At 36.8% G+C, this 20,480-nt stretch overlaps 1 protein-coding gene across 1 annotated transcript; it reads left to right on the forward strand.

The window, feature by feature from the left end:
- The first annotated feature begins 1,728 nt into the window (after positions 1-1,728).
- LOC142631587 (uncharacterized) lies at positions 1,729-19,424 on the forward strand. The gene is made up of 10 exons (XM_075805785.1): positions 1,729-1,966; positions 2,063-2,185; positions 2,283-2,403; positions 3,958-4,083; positions 4,351-4,460; positions 4,596-4,779; positions 7,589-7,792; positions 9,046-9,279; positions 9,513-9,720; positions 18,937-19,424. The coding sequence occupies exons 1-10, from the start codon at positions 1,944-1,946 to the stop codon at positions 19,029-19,031; spliced, it is 1,428 nt and encodes a 475-aa protein (XP_075661900.1). The 5' UTR covers positions 1,729-1,943; the 3' UTR covers positions 19,032-19,424.
- The last annotated feature ends 1,056 nt before the right edge of the window (positions 19,425-20,480 follow it).

Genomic DNA, 20,480 nt, shown 5'->3' on the forward strand with positions numbered 1-20,480 from the left:
ATTATAGAATCTCATTGAAGTCACCAAAGCATAGCCAAGGAGCTGAAAATCTAGAGTGGAGGTGTTTTAAGAGTTGCCAAGACTCTCCTTTCCGCTGTGCTTCCGGCCAACCATAGAAGCCAGTCAATCTCCATGATGTAGTAGGTTCATTAAGGATGAGAGCATCAATGTGGTTTAGTGTGTAGGTTTGGATATGCAAATTTACCTCCTCCATCCACAACAGAGCTAAGCCTCAATTTCTATGAACACTCGGAATAGCCAGCATGCATCGGTAAGGCAGGTCCTCTTGGATCCGTCTCATTTCTACTATTGACTGCTTTGTTTCCATAAGAAACAAAACTTTTGGGAGCTTTTTCCCTCACAAGTTGAAAAATAATACATTTGTTGGTCGAATACTCAAATGTGAATGAACATTACGCCATTTATGTTAATTTTGCCCATGAATCTCACTTAACAATGGAATCATATTATTCCTACTAACTCAACTTGTTTTGCTTCTAATAACATATAAAATATAGGGTTTGCTTTTATTAAGACTAAACAAATATGACACAGAGATAAACCTATACGGTTATTACGCCTTAATGGTTTTCTTTGCCAGGGCTTCAAATCAATTTCAAAGTATGTGGGTATTGATGTGATGATAAACTTCATTGAAATTTTAAATTTTTTTACCACCAAAATAAAATCACTCCCAAAAGTTAAGGACCAAAATCATATTTAAAACTTTCATATAAAAGAAAGTTTACAGACAAAACATTTAACACATGTTAATGTGACAGATTATTAGTGATAGATAAAAAAAATTATGTTAATAATGGGCTCAAATAAGAATCAGTAAAAGCTTGTTAACTCAATTGGTGTAAAAAATGTTTTCAAAATTTTTGTGCATATAACATAGCTATTCGTTTAATGTTGTGTATATGAATAAATAGTGTTTTTTTATTCTAAATATTCAGTTTTGTGAAAATTATTTTGTTAAAAAGCTTTTATCATAGCTTATTTAGTTATGTAACCTTTTTTGAACTCAATTTTATCAGAATCGAGTACAAAATAAAACTTGATTTTGCCAAAATTGAGTTTTGTGCAATTCAGTCATAGGTGGCAAATGTGAAACTCGAGGCAAAATTTAGAAAAATTCAATTTAAAAAAGAGACTATATAACTAAATAATTTGCAATTAAAGTTTTGTAACAAAATAATTTTAAAAGACACAAAATTTATCATAAAGGCCATGTATAAAGACTACCTACAAACAAAACAATCAAGTATAATGTTGTTGAGTCGTCCTACATTGGTAAGGTGATATATTGAAAATGAGTTTATCACTTGCTCCGCAACACTAACTGTCGACATGCAGTTTTGGTGTTGGCGTGTGAGTGTATTCTCTTATCTCATCCCTTCCTTTATATGTGTGTGTTTCTAAAAAAAAAAAAAAATAAAGACCAAAAATCACATAAGCCGACTTATCAAAAATAGATTCTGGTTCTAATCTCTCCAGCAACATTAAATTAAAGTTATCTAAACCCAAGAAAATGGGGAAAAAAAATAAAATAGAAGAAAAAAGGGAAGGTTTAGAAAGAAAAGAGTTATTTTTTTAAAATAATTTTAAATTTCATAAAAAAATAGTTTTCTTTTTTTTTTTTTTTTTCTTTTAAAAGAAAAATTCGATCTCTTTGGAATTTGACTTCACATAAACTATTGGATTCCTATGAAAACCATACCTTTTACCAGAGTAAATTTTTTCCAAAACATCTCTCACTCCTCCCCCCCCTTCTATCTCTCTCTTTCTACCAACTCACCTGCAAGCGGAGAACTCGTCATTGGAGACACCGCTACTCGTCGTCGGCACCACCACCCGCTATATGACCGTTGAAGTCGTCACCGCCCTCAAGTAGATCTCTCCCTCTCTCACACGAATCACAACCAGCAACCCCCAAGAACATGAGCGTCGAGCCCTTCAACAAGTACACTTTCTTGAAATCCCAAATTTTTCTTTTTTTATGATTATTTTTCGAAAACTTATGTTGTGCTTTTTTGGTGAATTGAATTTTGAAACACAGGTTGGTGAAGCTAGCGGCGAGGGCTTTCTACGATGACATAACGACGAAAGGAGATAATCAACCCAAAACTGGCCGCAGTGACAACAGAGGAATCGCCGTCGTGGTCCTCGATGCCCTAACCAGGTTCGTTGCTTTTGAAAACATGTTTTTTGTTTTCACTGTTTTTAGAAGTAATTTTTTTTTTTTTTTTTAAAAACCTGAACTTATATTGAATTGATAGACGACAATGGGTAAGAGAAGAAGATTTGGCAAAGGACTTGAAACTGCACTCGAAGCAGCTTCGTCGAACTCTGAGATTCTTCGAGGAAGAAAAACTAGTTACTCGAGATCATAGAAGAGAGGTCTGTGTTGTTCAACTAATATAAGTTCTGTTTTGCACTTCAATTGAGCATACAGTGTATTAGTTTGTCTGTAAAATTTTGTTCAAATGAAGAATTCAATTATTAAACCAAGTTGTTACAGTGCAATTTAGGCCTCATTTTGTATATGTGTTCTAGTTTGGTAATTTTATTCATGTAAAAGAAGCATAGGTGTGAGGGCTAGAATTTTGTTCTCTTCTTTAAGTTTTTTCGCTTTTTTTTACTACCCTATCAATCTTGTAACTGGGCCTTGTCAACTACTCAAACATTCAGCCCTGGGCATCACCAATCCTATGAAAAAGCCTCTAATAATATTCATAGTAGGTGTTAATACCTTCAACACAAACTTTTTTGGTGACAACTAGTACAAATTCTTAGCTCAAATTAGTTGATAAGTAAAGAAAATTGCATTGAACTTATATGACAAATAATACAATAGGGGCAATATGAAGTATGCTAGTTGTACCCCCCACATGAATCCCTAGAAATGAACAGTGCAAAGAGCCGATAAAATCACACAAATTCAAAAGCCTCCTCCCACCAAAGGAATAAGGACGCAATGAAATTGGGATTTTAGCTTCTCAATATTATCCTTTCAAGGTCCTAAATCTTTCCCTCTAAATGTGCCACAACACAAGGGAACCATATTCCATACCATATTTTTAAAAGAAACAGGTCTTTGACATATCTCTTGCCTTAATCAAACACATTAGATGAGCTTGAGGTACTCCTTTGGAGCTGTCCTACATTAAATAAGAGAATTGATGTAACCCTTTTTGTAGGCCCTAGAAGATGCTTTTTTCTTTTTCTTTAATATTCTCTTTTATTTCCTGCAATACGCCAGCATTAGACCTCAACCCTAGCACTCCTAAAGGTCATACTTAGTGCTTGAAGCTCCCTCTATTGTGAGGTCTGGGAGAGGTGATTGGTGGGTGGTAGTCTTACCCCCCAGCTTTAATTTGGAGAGGCTGATTTCCGAACTTGAACCCATGGCCTGTCACTTTGGGTGGAAGACATTTGCTATTGTACTAAGGCCCGATCTCTAGCACTCCTAAAGGTCAAGTTCCTAATAAAGTTCCTGGAATTTCAAGCATAGCCACTTTTCTGCCTCCTAATCACAGCCCAACAAAAAACCAATAACTTAGAATGCATAATAAGGCTTTTATAAATGGAATTTATAAAATTTCCAATATCCATAACCTTAGCTTACTGCATAACTAATCAGGAAAAATAATATTCGCATATGCACCATTTCTGACCAATACCCCCCCACCCCCCTGGGTTCTACATTGTGCAATTCATACCATTTCTTTGATGAGTGTTTCTTTTGTTTCCACTAGAATTATTTAATGTACATGTCATACTTATCCTTCTAGAAAGTAACTTTCTTTTGGTTCTTCAATGTTTTCAGCGCTCTTGTTGTTGCTTGTTCATTTTCTCATGAAGTTCATGCATACTAGCTGTTGGCTCAATTATATAAACCCTTTTATTTAGATATATTCTTCATACGCCATATGTTGTCTGGTTTTACCACAGACAGCTAAGGGTGCGAAGATATATAGTGCTGCTGTAGCTGCCACAGCTGATGGTCATCCTCTAAAAGAGGGGGAAGAAAAGGTTAAGATGCACACTCACTCCTACTGTTGTCTGGATTATGCTCAGGTCTCTCTCTCTCTCTCTATATATATATATATATTTTTTTTTTTTTTTTTAATTATATATATATATATATTTTAAATTTTTAATAAGTTCATACCTTCATTTTTTAGTGATTTAATTAGACAGAGAAGGAAAAATGATTCTTTTCTTATTATGGGTTTTTTTTTTTTGTTCAATCTTGATTATCCATATCTCCAGTTAATCAGATGTTGACCATATTTTGGCTACTGCTAAAAGGCCTAAATGAAAAATGGTGTCGATGTGTTGCAGATCTATGATGTCGTCAGGTACAGATTGCATCGTATGAAGAAAAAACTGAAAGATGAATTGGACAACAAGAATACAGTTCAGGAGTACATATGCCCCAACTGTGGGAAAAGGTCTCATTAACTGCTGATTTTTCTTTTTAATTTTCTTTTCTTTTTTGAATGTGTAAGTCACACACACACATGCTTGCATGCGCACAAATCTGGATGAGTTTTATATTTCTAAAAAGTTGAGTTTCAAATGTTCAGATACACTGCATTGGATGCATTACGGTTGATTTCTATGGAGGATGAATTTTTTCATTGTGAAAGTTGTAATGGAGAACTTGTGGCTGAGAGTGACAAGTTAGCTGCTCAAGAAGGAGGAGATGGAGATGACAATGCAAGAAGGCGAAGGCGTGAAAAGTTAAAGGACATGCTTCAAAACTTGGAGGTTTACTTTTATCATAACTATATATATAATAATGTGTTCATACTTTTCTCTTGCCTTGGATGTGATGCCTAAATATGAAATGATATGAAGGCTGTAATCTTTTTGTTAAATTGGTTATGGTTTATGATAGTTACTGTTGTTATCCAATTTTCATATTTTTCTATTACTCAATTTGTTATAATTCTTACAAGAATATATTTATCTGTAGTGTGTGTGTGCAATTTGAAATTGGAAGGGAATTTCCCTTCAAATTTGCAGCTGTGAAGGAGGGCTAGCTGGGGTAGATATTAGGTATAAATGTTACTAACGCTCCGTTTGTTTTGATGTAAAATATTTTCATAATTTTACTGTAAAATATTTGACCGTAATATATTTTCAAGTTTTTGGAATAACAAAACACGTGAAAATGAAAACCACTAACAGCCACCCCAAATGCGCAAAAACCACCAACAGCCACCCCAAAATGAGCATAAACCATTAAACCAATCCAAAAACCAGATTTGGAAGAGAGGAAAAAGACAGCTACCACCTAAAAATCTGACCATTAAACCACAAATCTGAGCACAAACCACCAGCAATCCACAACATACGAGCAATCCACAACATATGAGCATTAAACCACAAATTCGACCAAACAACTCCATAACCACTTAGAAGAAAGCCAAAAAAACCAATGAAATAAAAACTAATTTCAGATCACAGTTTTGTTTCGTCTTTGCTCGCCACCGTAGCACCTTCCAGACGTTCATGGTAGATCATGACTGTAGCGCCTTAGCACCTTCCTTTGATCTACCCATGAAACAGAACTGCGATCTACATTTTAGACAAATCAAAACCCACAAAGTCTTCCTTGGTCGCTGCTATCCACCATAGCATCTTCCTTTGATCGTGACTATCCCGATCATGCCTTAAATCTTCCTTGACCACCACCGGCATCACATCTCCCCACCAAGAAGCCCTCCTCGTGACTTTCTCTCTCTACGAGATGGTATGAGAGAAGGGAGACAGATCCGACAATGGGAGGCGCCGATGGAAGGTACCTCAAACCTTGGAGCCGGCGATTGGTGGGAGAGGGGACTGGAGGTGGCTGGGTTTTTGGAGAGAAATTTGATCTGGTAGACTTTGAGCTTCAAGTGAGTGTAGGAGTGTTGTAGGGTGATAAGTGTCGGGGTGTGAGAGGAGTGAGCAAATGTAAAATGTTTTTCCAAATTTTAAGTGTAAAATATTTTACATAAATTTGCTTAAGTTGATTTAGTTGACTGAAAATATTTTACTCTTGACCAACTATTTTACTGCAAAACAAACACCGTAAAATTGGAAAATATTTTCGTGAAAATATTTTACATTGAAACAAGCAGAGCGTAATTGAAAAAAAAAGAAAGAAATGAAAAGAAAAGAAAATTACGTATGGGTTTAAACAAGTTTATATAGAGAGATATCTAAGATTTTTATGTTTAGTGACCTTACTGGGTTATGCCTAAGAGGAAGTTGGATTTGCTAGCTTGTTTGAAAGAGAGTTTTGGTAGACTCTGAAATGCTGATTTATGGGGGGCTGTTCCTTTATGCATCATGTGGACCATTTAGAAAGATTACAACCAATGCATATTTGAAGGGGCTGAACACTTGTTGGATTTAAAATTGTTTTTCGATGTGTTGAGTTGTCATTCATTTTCCAATTTGGAGGAATTTTTAGATATTTGTAACTCTCAGTGGTGTTTTCTAGCTACCCTAGTACACTGCCTGTGTACATGAGGCACCCTGATTTAAGATTTCACTTATTAAAAAAAAGTTTTCTATATTTGGACCCATTTTTTGTTGTAGTAGGATAGGGTTTGAAGATTATCCCATATGTAATAGGCTGTTTGAACTGCTGAAGTCAGTTAATTGCTTGGGAATACCTTTCTCTCTGGTTGTTTGTAGTGGCCTTCCTGGATCCAGCTTAATTCTCTAAAATGGAACTGTGTAAGTAGGAAAACGGTGTCCACAAGGACTTGATTATCTGTATGAATCATTTTGAAGAACTCCAGAATATCCACTTGCTTTCTCTAGCACAGATCTTGGAGGGCATATATCCCACATGTATGCAATGAATGCAGAAAACAGAGCACATGATTACCTACTTGAGAAATCTTATTATAGGTTTTCAGATGTTGGATTTGCATAATGTTTGGCCCACTCTGAAACTGAATTATTGGTCCTTGACAAAACCTTTGAATTGTTGTTAGATATTGCATTTGGAAGATGGTGTGGAAATAAGAATAGTGCTGATATTTCAAAATACACTATTTACTACTTTTCTTGTATACATAAGAAAATGCACTGCAGTTGCATCATGTACGTAGATTTAAGATTGTCCATCATACACAATTTCAGTTTCTACAAAATCCATGAAAGGAATTCATAGGTATTCCCTTTTTTTTTTTTTTTGGATATTTAGGAACTCATAGGTATTTGTGCATCTCCTTCAAGTGCTTCAAACATTTTGCCCGACACTATGTAATGGTGGCATTCATTTCTCTAGCCCTTTTTGCTTTTGTATGTGTATATGTGCATGCATGCGATGGCCTTCAGCATGATGACATATTACTTATGTGTCAGTTGTACTCATTTTTGCTACAGAAGTCATTCATCAATGGGTTGGCAGTCATTATCAAGATTAGGTGTTTTTTTTTTTGGGAGAGCTGGCCTTCATTTTGGTTTTGCTTAAAGCAGCTCTTCTCATTTTACATGAAAATTATGCTGGTTACGGTTCTTCTTATGTAAACTACATTGTCATTCTTTCTGAGCTAGCAAAATGGAATGAGTGCAGGTACAGCTTAAGCCATTAATGGATCAACTCACTAGAGTAAAAGACTTACCTGTTCCTGAATTTGGCACGCTTCATGCATGGGAAGCTCGAGCAAGTGCTGCTGTGCGTGCGGCAAATGGTGATTCTGGTGCTATTGATCCTTCCAAATCTTCCCAGGGACTGGGTTATGGTGGAACGTCATTGCCTTTTGTTGGAGACACCAAGGTAACCTTGTTCTCATGTCTCTTGCCTATCTTATCTATTAGCTTTGAGATTTGAGTTGGAGCAATAAAAGCTTCCTTGTTTCTTAAAATTCTATACTATTGATTTTTTAAAGATAATTCAATGGTTGGGGGAGGGGCGATTTGAACGCTAGGCGTCTTTGTTGGAAACACTAGGAGGTTCCAGTTGAGCTACAAGGCTCTTGACTATATAATATTAATTTTTAACATTAATCATGTTCAACATTTTTGGTCAAGATCCCAAGCTGTAGGTAAGTTTCCTAAATTGCACGTCTACTTAAATACCGGTCAGAATTTCTGTCCTCATTAATGGCTACTTTTAAGGGTCATAGTTCTGATGTGTTTTCTTTTCTTGAGTAAAATATTGGTGATAGACCTCCTTCATCCTTCTTGAGGACTTTGTACTTGCCATTCAACTGTAGGAATAATCTGATTATTTGTATCACTGGTATCTGATATACATTGGTTGATTTACTTTAATGCTGCATTATCTGTTTTGTCCAAAATAGATTGGGAAGGAACTCTTCATCAAATTATGACTAAATCTTTAGCAATGACTGATTTATCCAGAAAAGTTTGGTTTGCGGCCAACAAACTGTTTGGGTTCTTAAATTTCCTAAACTGAAGGAGATTTACTTCTTGTACTACCAAAATATGTGATCTTGTTATAAAAAGAAAAGAAAAGAATGTGAACCTATATTCTATCATTGTGAAGTGTAAACACCCGAGATATTCTGCAGAAGTGATTTTCTGGGAATCAAATATTTATAGACCAGAGGCAGAGGTATATCATCACTAATTGTTGGGTGTTGGGTGACTCCTTTTTAGATAATCATTCTATTTTTTTGGTCTATGATTTGATGGATGCTTGTAATTTATGTATTTGATTGTTTTGGTCCCCTGCTGTATACTTCCTGTATACTTGGGTGACTCTTTTTTATGACTTTGAATAAAATTTTCTCTACTAATAAAAAAAAAAAAAATGTTGGGTGTGGAATTTCTTACTTACATACTTTCAACATCTCTTTCATTAAATAAATTGGATGGTATGAGATATTGTCTTGTTCATTAACATCTAGGAAATATTCTGCCAAAGTTATGGCAGTTAAACCAACTGTCATACGAGCTCCAAGCGGGTCATTCATCTGACCATATACTACAGCCACTTTTGATTATGCAGTATTTTGTTTGTTAATTACTACAGATTATAAGCAGTTTATGACTGGGTCTTGGCAGGTTGAAGTTGACTTTTCTGGGACTGAAGGCAAGGGAGAGAATATTAAATCTGAAACTGAAAGTTCATCTCTGAAAGTTTTGCCACCATGGATGATCAAGGAAGGAATGAACCTCACAAAGGAACAACGGGGAGAGGTCAAGCAGGAGTTGAGGATGGATGGCAGTTCAGCAGCTGCAGAATTTTCAGATGACAAAAAGGCAACAATTGAAAATGATGATAAGAAGAATATACAGGTTCATGCAATAAGAAAATAACAGAGATGAACTATTATTTTATTTCTTGTCTTGATCTGATTTGTATAGTTTTTTTTTTTTTTTTTCATTTCCCCCTCTTTTTGTTTCTTGTTTTTATATATGACAAAAACGTTTTTTTCTCTTTTTATTAGTATATTTTCTTACTAAACAAATATTTTCATTTTTTTCTTCATCCAACATCACTTCATTTCTGCTTCTTAATAATTTGGTAGGATGAGTATATCAAAGCATATTATGCTGCTTTACTCAAGAAACAGCAAGAATTGGATGAAGCTGCTAAGAAAGAACAGGAATTGTCAAATACACACTCCTTGAACGGTGTTTCTGACACGACTTCTAATCGCCAAGTTGGGATGAAGTCAAAACGTGACGAGGATGAGGGAGATGATGATGTGGAATGGGAAGAGGCTCCAGTTGCAGGTAAGTACTGATCTTTTCATTTGTGTTAAAGCTTCAAGAATTTTTCTGGATGTTTTGGATTTTCTTATAACCTTTTAATAATCAGTTAACGTCCAAGCTAACAAATGATTAAGATACTTATATGATTTCCAGCTCTTACTAATCCGTAATTATGAAGTTGTCATGTGATGGTTGTTCAGTAAATGACCTGATGTAAAAAATGACAAATTACTAACATGTTTGAAAATTTTCCATGCTACAGAAGTTCTTACAATGTTGGAATTGTTGCTGTGGTTATTTTTCCCCCTTCAAACAATAGAATTTATCTCCATATCCCATAGATCACAAAAAATCTTCACACTTATCATAGGTTGAATGTTGCACCTCCTCTATTACAAGGAAGAGAAATATCAAATATTATTAGGCTACAAGGCTATTAGTTGCTCCAGTTGAAGTGTTAATTGTCATAGAATGTAAATTTGAACTAGTGATTTTATGCTGCTTGAATCTTGATAATTTTGAATTTTGTGCTTTGGATTTCCCTAGAGGTGATGTTCTGTATTGGCAGCTGAAAAAATTAGTAAAGAGTTATTGGAATGGTTAAAAGCCGGTATGGAATTTTATAGTGGCAAATAGGGGTCTATGTATACCCATTCAACCCATGCAACCCACCTGACCTGGACTGACTTGAGGCCGTCTACGATTGGCTTCGAAGGCCTACGAGGTTGGAGGTCGGGTGTTTTCTTTAACTTCTTTTTAGGTTTTGAAAACATGGGCAACCTATGCTGATTGAAATAGTTAAAATGCTTATAGGTTTAAATGCAGCATGCAGGCGTTGTTTATTGAGATTTCATTTCTACCTGATGTTGACATGTGCCCTCTGACCTTATCCCTCATTTATTCTCTCTCTCTCTCTCTCTCTCTCATATTGTTGACAATCCTTTTTTTTTAAATAAGTAATAACTTCATTGAAAAAAGAAGAGAAAATACAAAGGGGAAAAAAGCACACGGCCTTGTGCTAGAAACAACAGGGGGAAAAAAAATAACAATGAAAGTACAAAAATTAAGCATCTCTAGTAAAGAAATAAAAGTAAAAACACCCGCAGCATTTGCCCAATCAAACAAAGTCTGAAAAAAGAGAAGATTCAACTCATGAATCGATCTTTCATTCCCATCAAAGATACGTGTACTCCTTTCCCTCCAAATGACCCATATTAGACAATGAGGGATCATTCTCCAAAGCAACTTAGATCTGAGTTTGTTGAACTTGTTTGACCAACATGCCAAAAGTTCCACAACACTACGCGGCATGACCCAATGAACCCCAAATATTTTTTTTTTTGATAGGTAACGAAAAATTTTATTAAAAAAGAAGGCAACCCGACCCCAAATTGTGAACTCACCATATTCCACAACTCTTGAGATACTGGGCAGTGTAGGAGTAAGTGGTCAGTAGTCTCCCCATTCCTCTTGCACATCCAACACCAATCCACCACCACCACCACCGCTTTCACCTCCTTAAATTATCAATGGTTAAAATTTTCCCCAATGCCACTGTCCAAATAAAGAAAGTAACCTTTGGAGGCACTTTTGGTTTCCATGGAAAAGAATTTGGATTTTGGGGTTGTAAGGCCCTATAATAAGAATGAACATCAAAAACACCCCTAGTAGAGAGTTTCCAACAAATTTTACCCACTCCATTCCTTCTCTAAGATCCAAAATAAATAAGGTCCATAAATGATACAACCGACTCTAGCTCCCAATCTTGAACCAGTCAAGTAAATCTGATATTCCAATGGTAGTTTGCCTCTGAGGACAACTACAACTCAGCCACTGAAGCATCTTTGTTACTAGCAATATTGTAAAGTTTTGGGAAGATATTTTTCAAAGGAAGCCCCTCACACCATGGATCACGCCAGAATTTAATACAAGAACCATCCCCCGCTTTAAAGATGATAAAAGGATAAAAATCATCCTATCCCTTTCTGATGTAATTCCATAAACCAACCCCGTAAGGCCCCTGCATGCTACAAGAACAACCCCCCCCACATGCTACCATATTTTGTTTCTATCACCCTTCTCCACAAGGCAGTCCTTTCCATAGCATATCTTCACAACCATTTCCCCAAAATAGACTTATTAAACAAAACTAGATTACGCACACCCAATTCCCCATGTTAAACTGGTACACAAACAGTCTTCCACTTAACCAAATGATACTTAAAACTCATCTCCTAATCTGCCCCACAGAAAATCCCTTTGTAATTTTTCAATATGTCTGGCAACACTTACCGAGATAGGAAACATAGATAGGTTGAATGTAGGCAGGCTGGATAAGGTTCTCTTCAATAAAGTGATTTGGCCCCCTTTAGAAAGATACAATCTTTTCCCCCGGCCAACTGCCACTCCATTTTCTCCAGCACACCAGTCCAAATAGCTTTCGCCTTGAAAGTAGCACCTAAGGGAAGCCCCAGATAAGTCATGGGTAACGATGCCACTTTACATCTTAAAATACCAGCCAAAGTTTCAACATTCTGTACATCTACAACCAGAACCAGTTCAGATTTCCCCAATTTTATTTTTAAACCAGATACAATTTGAAACAGGACAACCACTGCTTTCAAATGCAAAATTTGCTCTGGATTCACTCCACAAAAAATCAAAGTATCATCTGCGAATAAAAGATGAGAGATCTCTAACTGGCCCCTAGAATTTCCACCCACTAAAAACCTGAAACAAAGTTGCCAATTCTAGCTCTCTCAAACATCTGGCCAAGGGCCTCCATAATAATCACGAACAAGGGAGGGGATAAAGGGTCCCCTTGTCTCAAATACTAGCTCTCTCTAACATCTGGCTGAGGGCCTCCATAACAAGCACAGAAAAACGAACTGTGGAAATACATGAAAAAATCCACTGCCTCCATCTAGAACCAAACCCACACCTTTGAAGCACATACAACAGGGAATTCGAATGCACATGATCATATACTTTCTCCAAATCCAACTTACTCAAAACCCCATGAATTCCAGATTTAAGGTGGTTGTCTAAACGTTCATTTGCAATCAACACTGAATCCAATATTTGTCGCTCTTTGACAAAGGCATTTTGAGGTTCAGACACCACTTTATTAAGTACCTTTTCAAGCCTATTAGCCAAAACCTTTGCTAGGCTCTTGTAGACCCCAGAAATCAAACTAATCGACCGGAAGTCCTTTATGTCCACTGCCCCAGGCTTTTTTGGAATGAGGGTAATGAATGTAGCATTAAGACTTTTTTCAAAATAACTGTGAACATGGAGATAATGAAATACCTTCATAACATCTTCCTTTAGAATAGCCAAACAAGATTGAAAAAAAGACATTGTGAACCCATCCAGACCTGGTGCTTTATCCCCATTCATATTGGATACCACCTCAAACACCTCATCCTCTGAAAAACATCGTTCCAGCCAGCAAGACATTTTGTCTTCCAAAACAGAAAATTCCGTTCCATCCAGCAAGGGCCTATGGATACTTGACTCCGAATAGAGAGCCTTATAGAACTCCACTATCTTTTCCTTGATGGTATCCTGATTGTTTATCTCCTCCTCATCCACCAATAATCCCCCTATGGTGTTGTTGCGGCGATGAGAGTTTGCAAGTCTATGAAAGAACTTTGTATTTTTATCCCCTTCCTTCAAACAAAGCAGTCGAGATTTTTGTCTCCAACTAATTTCCTCCATCAACATAATTCTCTCAAGATCCGCTTTAGCCTGATAGTGTTCACATTTTTCCCCTTCTAGCAAGGTTCTAGTCTCTTCAATCTCATCCACAGCCAAAATACAGCCTAGTAGAGAAACCTTCTGTTGAGCTATATCACCAAAAACTGTTTCATTCCACTTCTTCAAATCTAATTTGAGGGCCTTGAGTTTATTAGCCAAAACAAAGCTTGGCGTACCATGAAACTGAAGAATCCCACCAATTTGTTACCAAGTCAGGAAACCCATCTGCCTTCAACCATGTATTTTCAAAACGAAAAGGGCTTCGTCCCCTACGTAAGACATCGCACTCCAAAAGAATAGGAAAATGGTCTGATAATAAATGTGGGGGTTGTCTCTGAGTCATCATGGAAAATTGCTCCTTCATAGTCAAAGATACCATAAACCTATCAATCCAAGATCTGGATAAACTATTAGACCATGTGAAAGCACCACCCTCCAAAGGGAAATCCATCAGCCCATGTTCGAAAATAAAGTCTGGGAATCCTCGCATTGCAGGAGTAATATACTCTGCACCCATTCTTTCTCTAGGGAAATGAACCACATTAAAATCTCTCCCCACACACCAAGGCACATAACACCAACTATTCACCCCAGCTAGTTCCTCCCACATCAGTCTCTTATCAGCATTGGAAGTTGGCCCATATACCCCAGTGAATGCCCATTCAAAACCTGAAGACAAAATCTTGAAACAACCAGACACAGAATAGTCCCCCACTGCTTCATCCACCTTCTCCATAAATCTTTTATCCCACATAAGCAGGATACCCCGAGAAGCCCCAATTGAACCCACAAATAACCAATCAACAAACTGGCTACCCCACAAGGAACTTAAACTACCTCTAGTTACGTACTCCAACTTGGTTTACTGTAGACAAGTTACATCTGTCTTCCATTGCTTAAGTAAATTCTTCACCCTCAGCCTTTTTGAGATGTCATCAGATCCTTTCATTCCATGAAAGTAGCTTCAAATTCATAATTCTGGTTTCACCCTCCCACTGTTGTTTGTTCTTCTTTTGGAGCTCCCAACCTCGTTGTTAACATTAGTAATCAAATTCTTCAACTCACAACGCCCTCTAGTTTCTGAACTATTTCTTCGGAGTAAAACTTCAAGATCATCTTCCACATTAACTTCCATAGCACTCATCAACTCCATGATAGCCTCCTCAAAACCATTGGTCCTCACACCCATATATTTCCCTAACCCATTAAATCTTTTCATCACCCAGCTAGATTGTTGTTGCTCTTGTGATCAGCTTTCATCATCATTAAAGAAAAAATCTTCCCTCTCACTAGCCGGTATCTGACACCATCAATGGCTTCACCCAAATTGGTTCCTCCCCATCAAGCCCAGTCAAAGCCAACTCAGAATTTGGATCAGCCATAACATTCTCACCTAGACTTGGAACTGATGAATTGTTATCAGTGTCATATACTCTGCCCTCCCCCATGTTGTACCAGCCCTCACCAGAGTTTGGCGTCTCTTCCACCGCTATCAATGCTTTTTATAAGTCGCCTACTGTCGCTAAATTGCAACATCCAGTTACTAGAGTTGCCGGAGATGTGATGGACAGCAGCTGCGGTGGATGGGTGAAGGTGACAAAGTCCCGATGAGATCGGCTCAACGAGACTATCGCCTTTTGTATTTGGTGATTCTGTGTGGGAAGAGGTCTGTCCTTTGCAGAGAACTAAATGTCGCATTTGAGGCCCCAAAGGAACGGTGATATTAGTTTCTAACCGATTGGGCTTTGTTGTTGGGCCTGTTGAGTGGTGCTGCTGCTCCTATAGTCTCCAAAAGTTTTTAGATGCTTGGCCCACAGTAGGAAATTTAGGGACAAAACTATGTGGTTCACCACTAATGGGCTCCACATCACTCATTGGGCTCAACTCCTCCACATCAGCCCATTTCACCACATATTTCCCATTCGCCCATTTAAAAAATAAAACACACATTTAATTCTGGGTGGTCTTTGACTTGTGATGTATCCCTAATATCTTGCTCCACACTTTAGTGGTTTCCTTCCCAATAGCTGTTGGTGTAAAGGCAGTATTAATTACTACATTTTTGAAAGACCTCGAATCACACAATTTGACCATCCTATTGCCCTCCTCTTCTCCTTTTGTAACACCATCAAGGATGGCTGTGTGGATTGTGTTTGTGGTGCTCTTGTGGTGGTGTCTTATTGTTATGTGGCTTCTAGGGTGGGCTGTGGTGCTTTGGGGTGGTGTTTGGGTGTTGCTACCATGAATAATGATTTAGAGGGGTTTCATAGTCATGGGTTGGGTGGCATTCTTTATGAGGACAGCAGCTCATGGTTAGATCCTTACTTTGGATAATCTTATGCTTCGTGGCTGCACTTTGGCAAATCGTTGTTGTATGTGTTTCTGTAATGAGGAATCTGTGGACCACATGTGGACCACCTGCTGATTTCTTGTCCAGTTGCTCATTCTCTATGGATGTATATGCTTCGGCTGTTTGGGATTGATTGGGTCATGCTAGGTTCCGCTGCAGACTTATTTTTTGTTGGTATCAATGGCTTAAGAAACATAATTCTGATATTTGGAATCTGGTTTCGGGTTGTTTAATGTGGAATGTTTGGATTGAACGGAATCGACGTTCTTTTGAGGATACGGAGAAATCATTGGATTAGTTGCTAGATTTATGCAGACGGACCCTCTTTGATTGGTCTCGGTGTTGGGGCCTTTCGGATTGTTCCACTATCACGGATTTTCTTTTGTCTCTTAGAATAGCTTAATGTCTGTTTGCGTTTTTTACCTCTTTTTTCTACTTGTTCACTATTGTGAACCCTGTGTATTTTTCATGCTTTTTCTTTTTCAATAAAACGTTTTCTTACCTATAAAAAAAAATGGGTTGGGTGTATGGTGGATGATAGTGATTGATAGATTTTGTGATAGGATTTTGGGTGGGTTGGGTGTATGGTGGATGATAGTATTGATAGATTTTATGAGAGGATTTCAACTGAACTGTCTACCAAGTTGAAGGCAGAGGTTGGTCAGAAACTTGATATTTTTCATTTAGAATCAGGTTGAGAGGTGGTTTACCCTGATGCAGGACAAATCAGAACTTTGTAACATGAAAATTAAACAACAGGATATATAGGGATAGATGACCTAGGAGCAGCACCTAAGCTTGCTTGGAGTGGCTCCTTGGGTTGGCTGTAGTCAGCACCAGACCATGGAGAAAACTTCAATAGAAACTTTACTCATCAAAATAATCTCTCTTTTATATGAGTACACCACTTAGCTTATGTAGGAGTACTATCCCTAATTCTAATTGCTATAGAAAACCTACTTATTGAATTATAAAAACAACCCTAACCTAAATAAAAATACTAATAAAACTAACTAATCCTTTAGTTTTCATTGGCATAAATAGTTGACAAGCAACAGACACGAATAAATAGCTGTTGATGTAACTAATCCTTTAGTTGCTATGCTATATGGGAAGCACTACAGATTTTCACGATGGACTCCTTCATTTTTTCTTCCTTCCACAAATATTCAATGTGAGGAAGGACTCTTCAATGACAAGAGAAAATGATGAATAAAAAAAACAAAGTTTTAAATGTTGAAAATGTTTAAGGGATTTGGAAAATATGAAATATTGTACTAACTTAAGTGGTATCTTATCCTCTCTTAAAATTGGGGATGAGGGTTCAAGCCATAGGATAAATTCCCATAGGTTGCATGTTCATGTGTCCCTTTGTATACAGCCAGAGTACTTGGGTGACTCTTTTTCTTTGATTTTTAATTATTTACTTAAAAAAAAAAAAACCCATCGGGTGTATGTGCAATCTATGCGTTGAAAAATAAATTTTTGTAGTTGCATATAAAGTCTCTATATAATGGTGGTTAGCTACTTCTTATTAATAAAGTAGGTGGGGTAAGGCAATCTACTAAAGGTATTTTTTGGTAACTCTATTGGTGGAATACATTCTCACAGAATGCATTATGATAGAATGCATCCATTTCAAAATTTGCGTTTGGAATGATGCTGAAAAATCTAGTGAAAGCTTATTATGTTGAATATATTTAAGTGTGGTTATGAATTCTTGTAGAATGCCTTTTTTTTTTTTTCCAATAACGGGGAAATATTTTTGGATGTGTTACTTCATTTTTTAAAATAAATATTAAATTTTACATCCTAATACATATAAAAATGTCAAATAAAAAGTCCAAAGGTAATTACATTAGTTTTATATATTTAAATACAATTACCATTGGTATTAATCACCTCTCCCAAACCCCACAAAAAAGGGGAGTTTTGTGCACGGGCTAAGACCTTTTTATAGTTACACAAAAATACATAATTCTATAATCGTCATTTGCACTCCCTTATGAGCTAGTGGAGATGACGTACGTGCTTCATGTGTGTGTGACCAATGAGCTGCTGCACATTTCTTGCGATTACTGGTTGTCCTGTGACCCAAATGAAATCATTCTTGTGATTTGTACAACCGTCGCCAAAAAATAAATATTTAAAAATTAATAATAAAAAATATTTCAGAGATTGGGCATATAGTACCAATCATAATAGTTAACAAAATCTATCATACCAAACACAGTGGACACTGACAAAACCATCTACCATGGTTTTTCCCCCAGTTCTGGCCATGTAAAATATCACGTGTCCACGTCCACACATGATGGTGCCTTAACCATACCTACCTGTGGGCATGGGGATACCCATATGTGATTGCTTTCTCCTCCTTGTTTCCAACTTTGTGGGTTGATCATCCACAAGGAGGAGACTGGAGAGGCCTTTATGTAATAGTGTTGATCACCAAATGCCTAATCAAGGTAAAGAAGTTCTATGGACCAGCTAGGTAGCACCAACCGTATTCATGATTCAAAATACCTAACTATAAATAACAGTTTCCTGGCTGAAACTTAATTGTAACGAAAAGCAGGGTGTTTTGATGGATCATTGGAAAGAAAGATGATCATGAGTAGATTCTTTAGAAGGCATTTAGCTCAGATTAAGGAGACTATGGAAATTGTTTAATATAATTTGATTCAGCATCTTGTTTATGTGGGGAGGTGATGTCACTTAGTCCCAAAATAAAATTATATAAAATGACTATTTTAAGAAGGGGCCTGTTATCAGGAATTAGTGTAAAACACCTTGTCATGCATCTTATGCAGATAATTCAGGAAACAACGTTCAAGCAATGTCATTGATCCACTCTGCAAATTTAGCTCCAAAAAAGCTTTTCTTTAATTAAATATCATTGTGAAATCAGAATGGCACAAACTGAAGTTTAAATTACCATTTGTTGGACTGCAAAGCTCCTTGTTTGAGTTATTTTGCTGAAGCAACCATCATTGTGAAAATTAATGATGGCTGTTGATGAAAATCATGCCTTCCATTAGGGGTTTTTTTTTTTTTTGGTATTGATTATCCAGTAATGGATGACATAGTTTGGTGGTTATAACACTGTTTCTCATAAATTATGACAGGCAATTCAAATGAAAATTACAAAGTGAATGACTTGAATGTTCAAGCTGATGCTTCAGGAGATGATGAGGATGATATAGACTGGGAGGAAGGTTAAAGAGCACAGCTTTTCTCTCCTTGTAGATGGATTAGCATGACTTCCTTTTACCAGTAAAGTTTTTGGGAAAGTGAAGTTGTGATCAGTGCAAATTTTTCTTCTAACTTGGCACTTTTCTGATAGTTGTTATCTTATAGCCATGTGTTATGTTTACCCTTGATTAATGAAATACAATGTGTTCTTGATCTTGGCCTTGTTGCAATGCCTTTTATTAATGCGGATGGAGTCTGCGCTAAGCACCCAAGAGTGCATGGCATTGTTATAAATTATGATTCAATGGATGTAATACTCATATTTTTGTTTTGTTTTTGTCAGTAATGGCGTGTTTTGTGTAGACAGAACTGTAGAAAAAAGCAGCAGTAATAAATAAGCTTAAGTTTTTTTTCAAGATCATCACCTCGCATTTCATCCTCTGTGTTCTACACTTATATGGGTAGGCGTTCTGTATTTACTTTTTTTTTAAAAGAAAGTATTTACTCTATATTCAGTTGTGCATTTTTTAAGCACTTCCGGAACTTTATAAATTTTCAAAATTCATTTTCCCATAATTAGTTTATGGAAAATCCTGTATATGTTACAAAGTGAGCCTTACTGTATGGATTTTATGAGTAGAGGCAGGTTGATCAAAACCCAAATCTTGTCTATGTAACTATGCATTCAAGTTATATATGAAAGCTTTGTTGTCATGTCCCATGTCATTTATGGTCCCTGATGTTGCTCACTTAACTTGGACTAAACCTTTGATTGCTTAAGGTCTTAATTGTAAGATAATCACATGGTTGCAAATTTCCTTTTCTTTCTCTTGGGGTGGTCCAGATTTGATATCAGAGTTCGGTTTTCTTGGTTTGATATCAGTCTTCGATTCACTAATAAAACCCGAACAAAGTCGCTGTTTTAGTCAATCAAATCAAAGACCTCTCCATAGGAAACGAGCTTTAAATTAATTAAGTAATTAGCATTCAAAAAAAAGCATGTGCGCCCAGAAAAGCCACACTAGCCACATTTGGTGGGGTGTGTTTGTAGTTTAGTGGTTGACTTATTAAACCTTTAAACAAAAGTTGGTAATCATCGTTTTCTCTTATTTAGAGGACGGCCAACCACTCTTTGAAAATTTATGGATCTTAAGGGTTCCCACGTTAACATGTTAAAAAATCAAATGGTCAAATGTGATCTAATCAGGATTAGCATTGAAATGGTAAAGCCGTAAAGGGAAACCCATCTCTCCAATATGGTCTACCCGACAAGAGCCTCTTGTTTTGCAAAACCCCATTCAAAGTCCTTTTCCACTTCCGAAAGACATGCACACGGAGAGAGAGAGAGAGATGGGGTCATGGGTGTTAAGTTCAACCTAGCTTTTGGAGGTCGTGCAAGCACACACAACCATGATGGATCTTTGTTCTAAGCGGGTATATTCATGTATTAGTTGTGCTGCTTAATGTCAATCAAATG

The sequence above is a fragment of the Castanea sativa genome, chromosome 4 (assembly GCF_040712315.1).
Source record: "Castanea sativa cultivar Marrone di Chiusa Pesio chromosome 4, ASM4071231v1".
In the NCBI taxonomy this organism is placed as follows: domain Eukaryota; kingdom Viridiplantae; phylum Streptophyta; class Magnoliopsida; order Fagales; family Fagaceae; genus Castanea; species Castanea sativa.

Coding starts and splice junctions, on each gene's coding strand:
- LOC142631587 (XM_075805785.1), top strand. CDS start 1,944: ATGAGCGTCGAGCCCTTCAACAA. Junction 1,967..2,062: donor AGCGTCGAGCCCTTCAACAA/GTACACTTTCTT, acceptor TTTGAAACACAG/GTTGGTGAAGCTAGCGGCGA. Junction 4,461..4,595: donor TGCCCCAACTGTGGGAAAAG/GTCTCATTAACT, acceptor TCAAATGTTCAG/ATACACTGCATTGGATGCAT.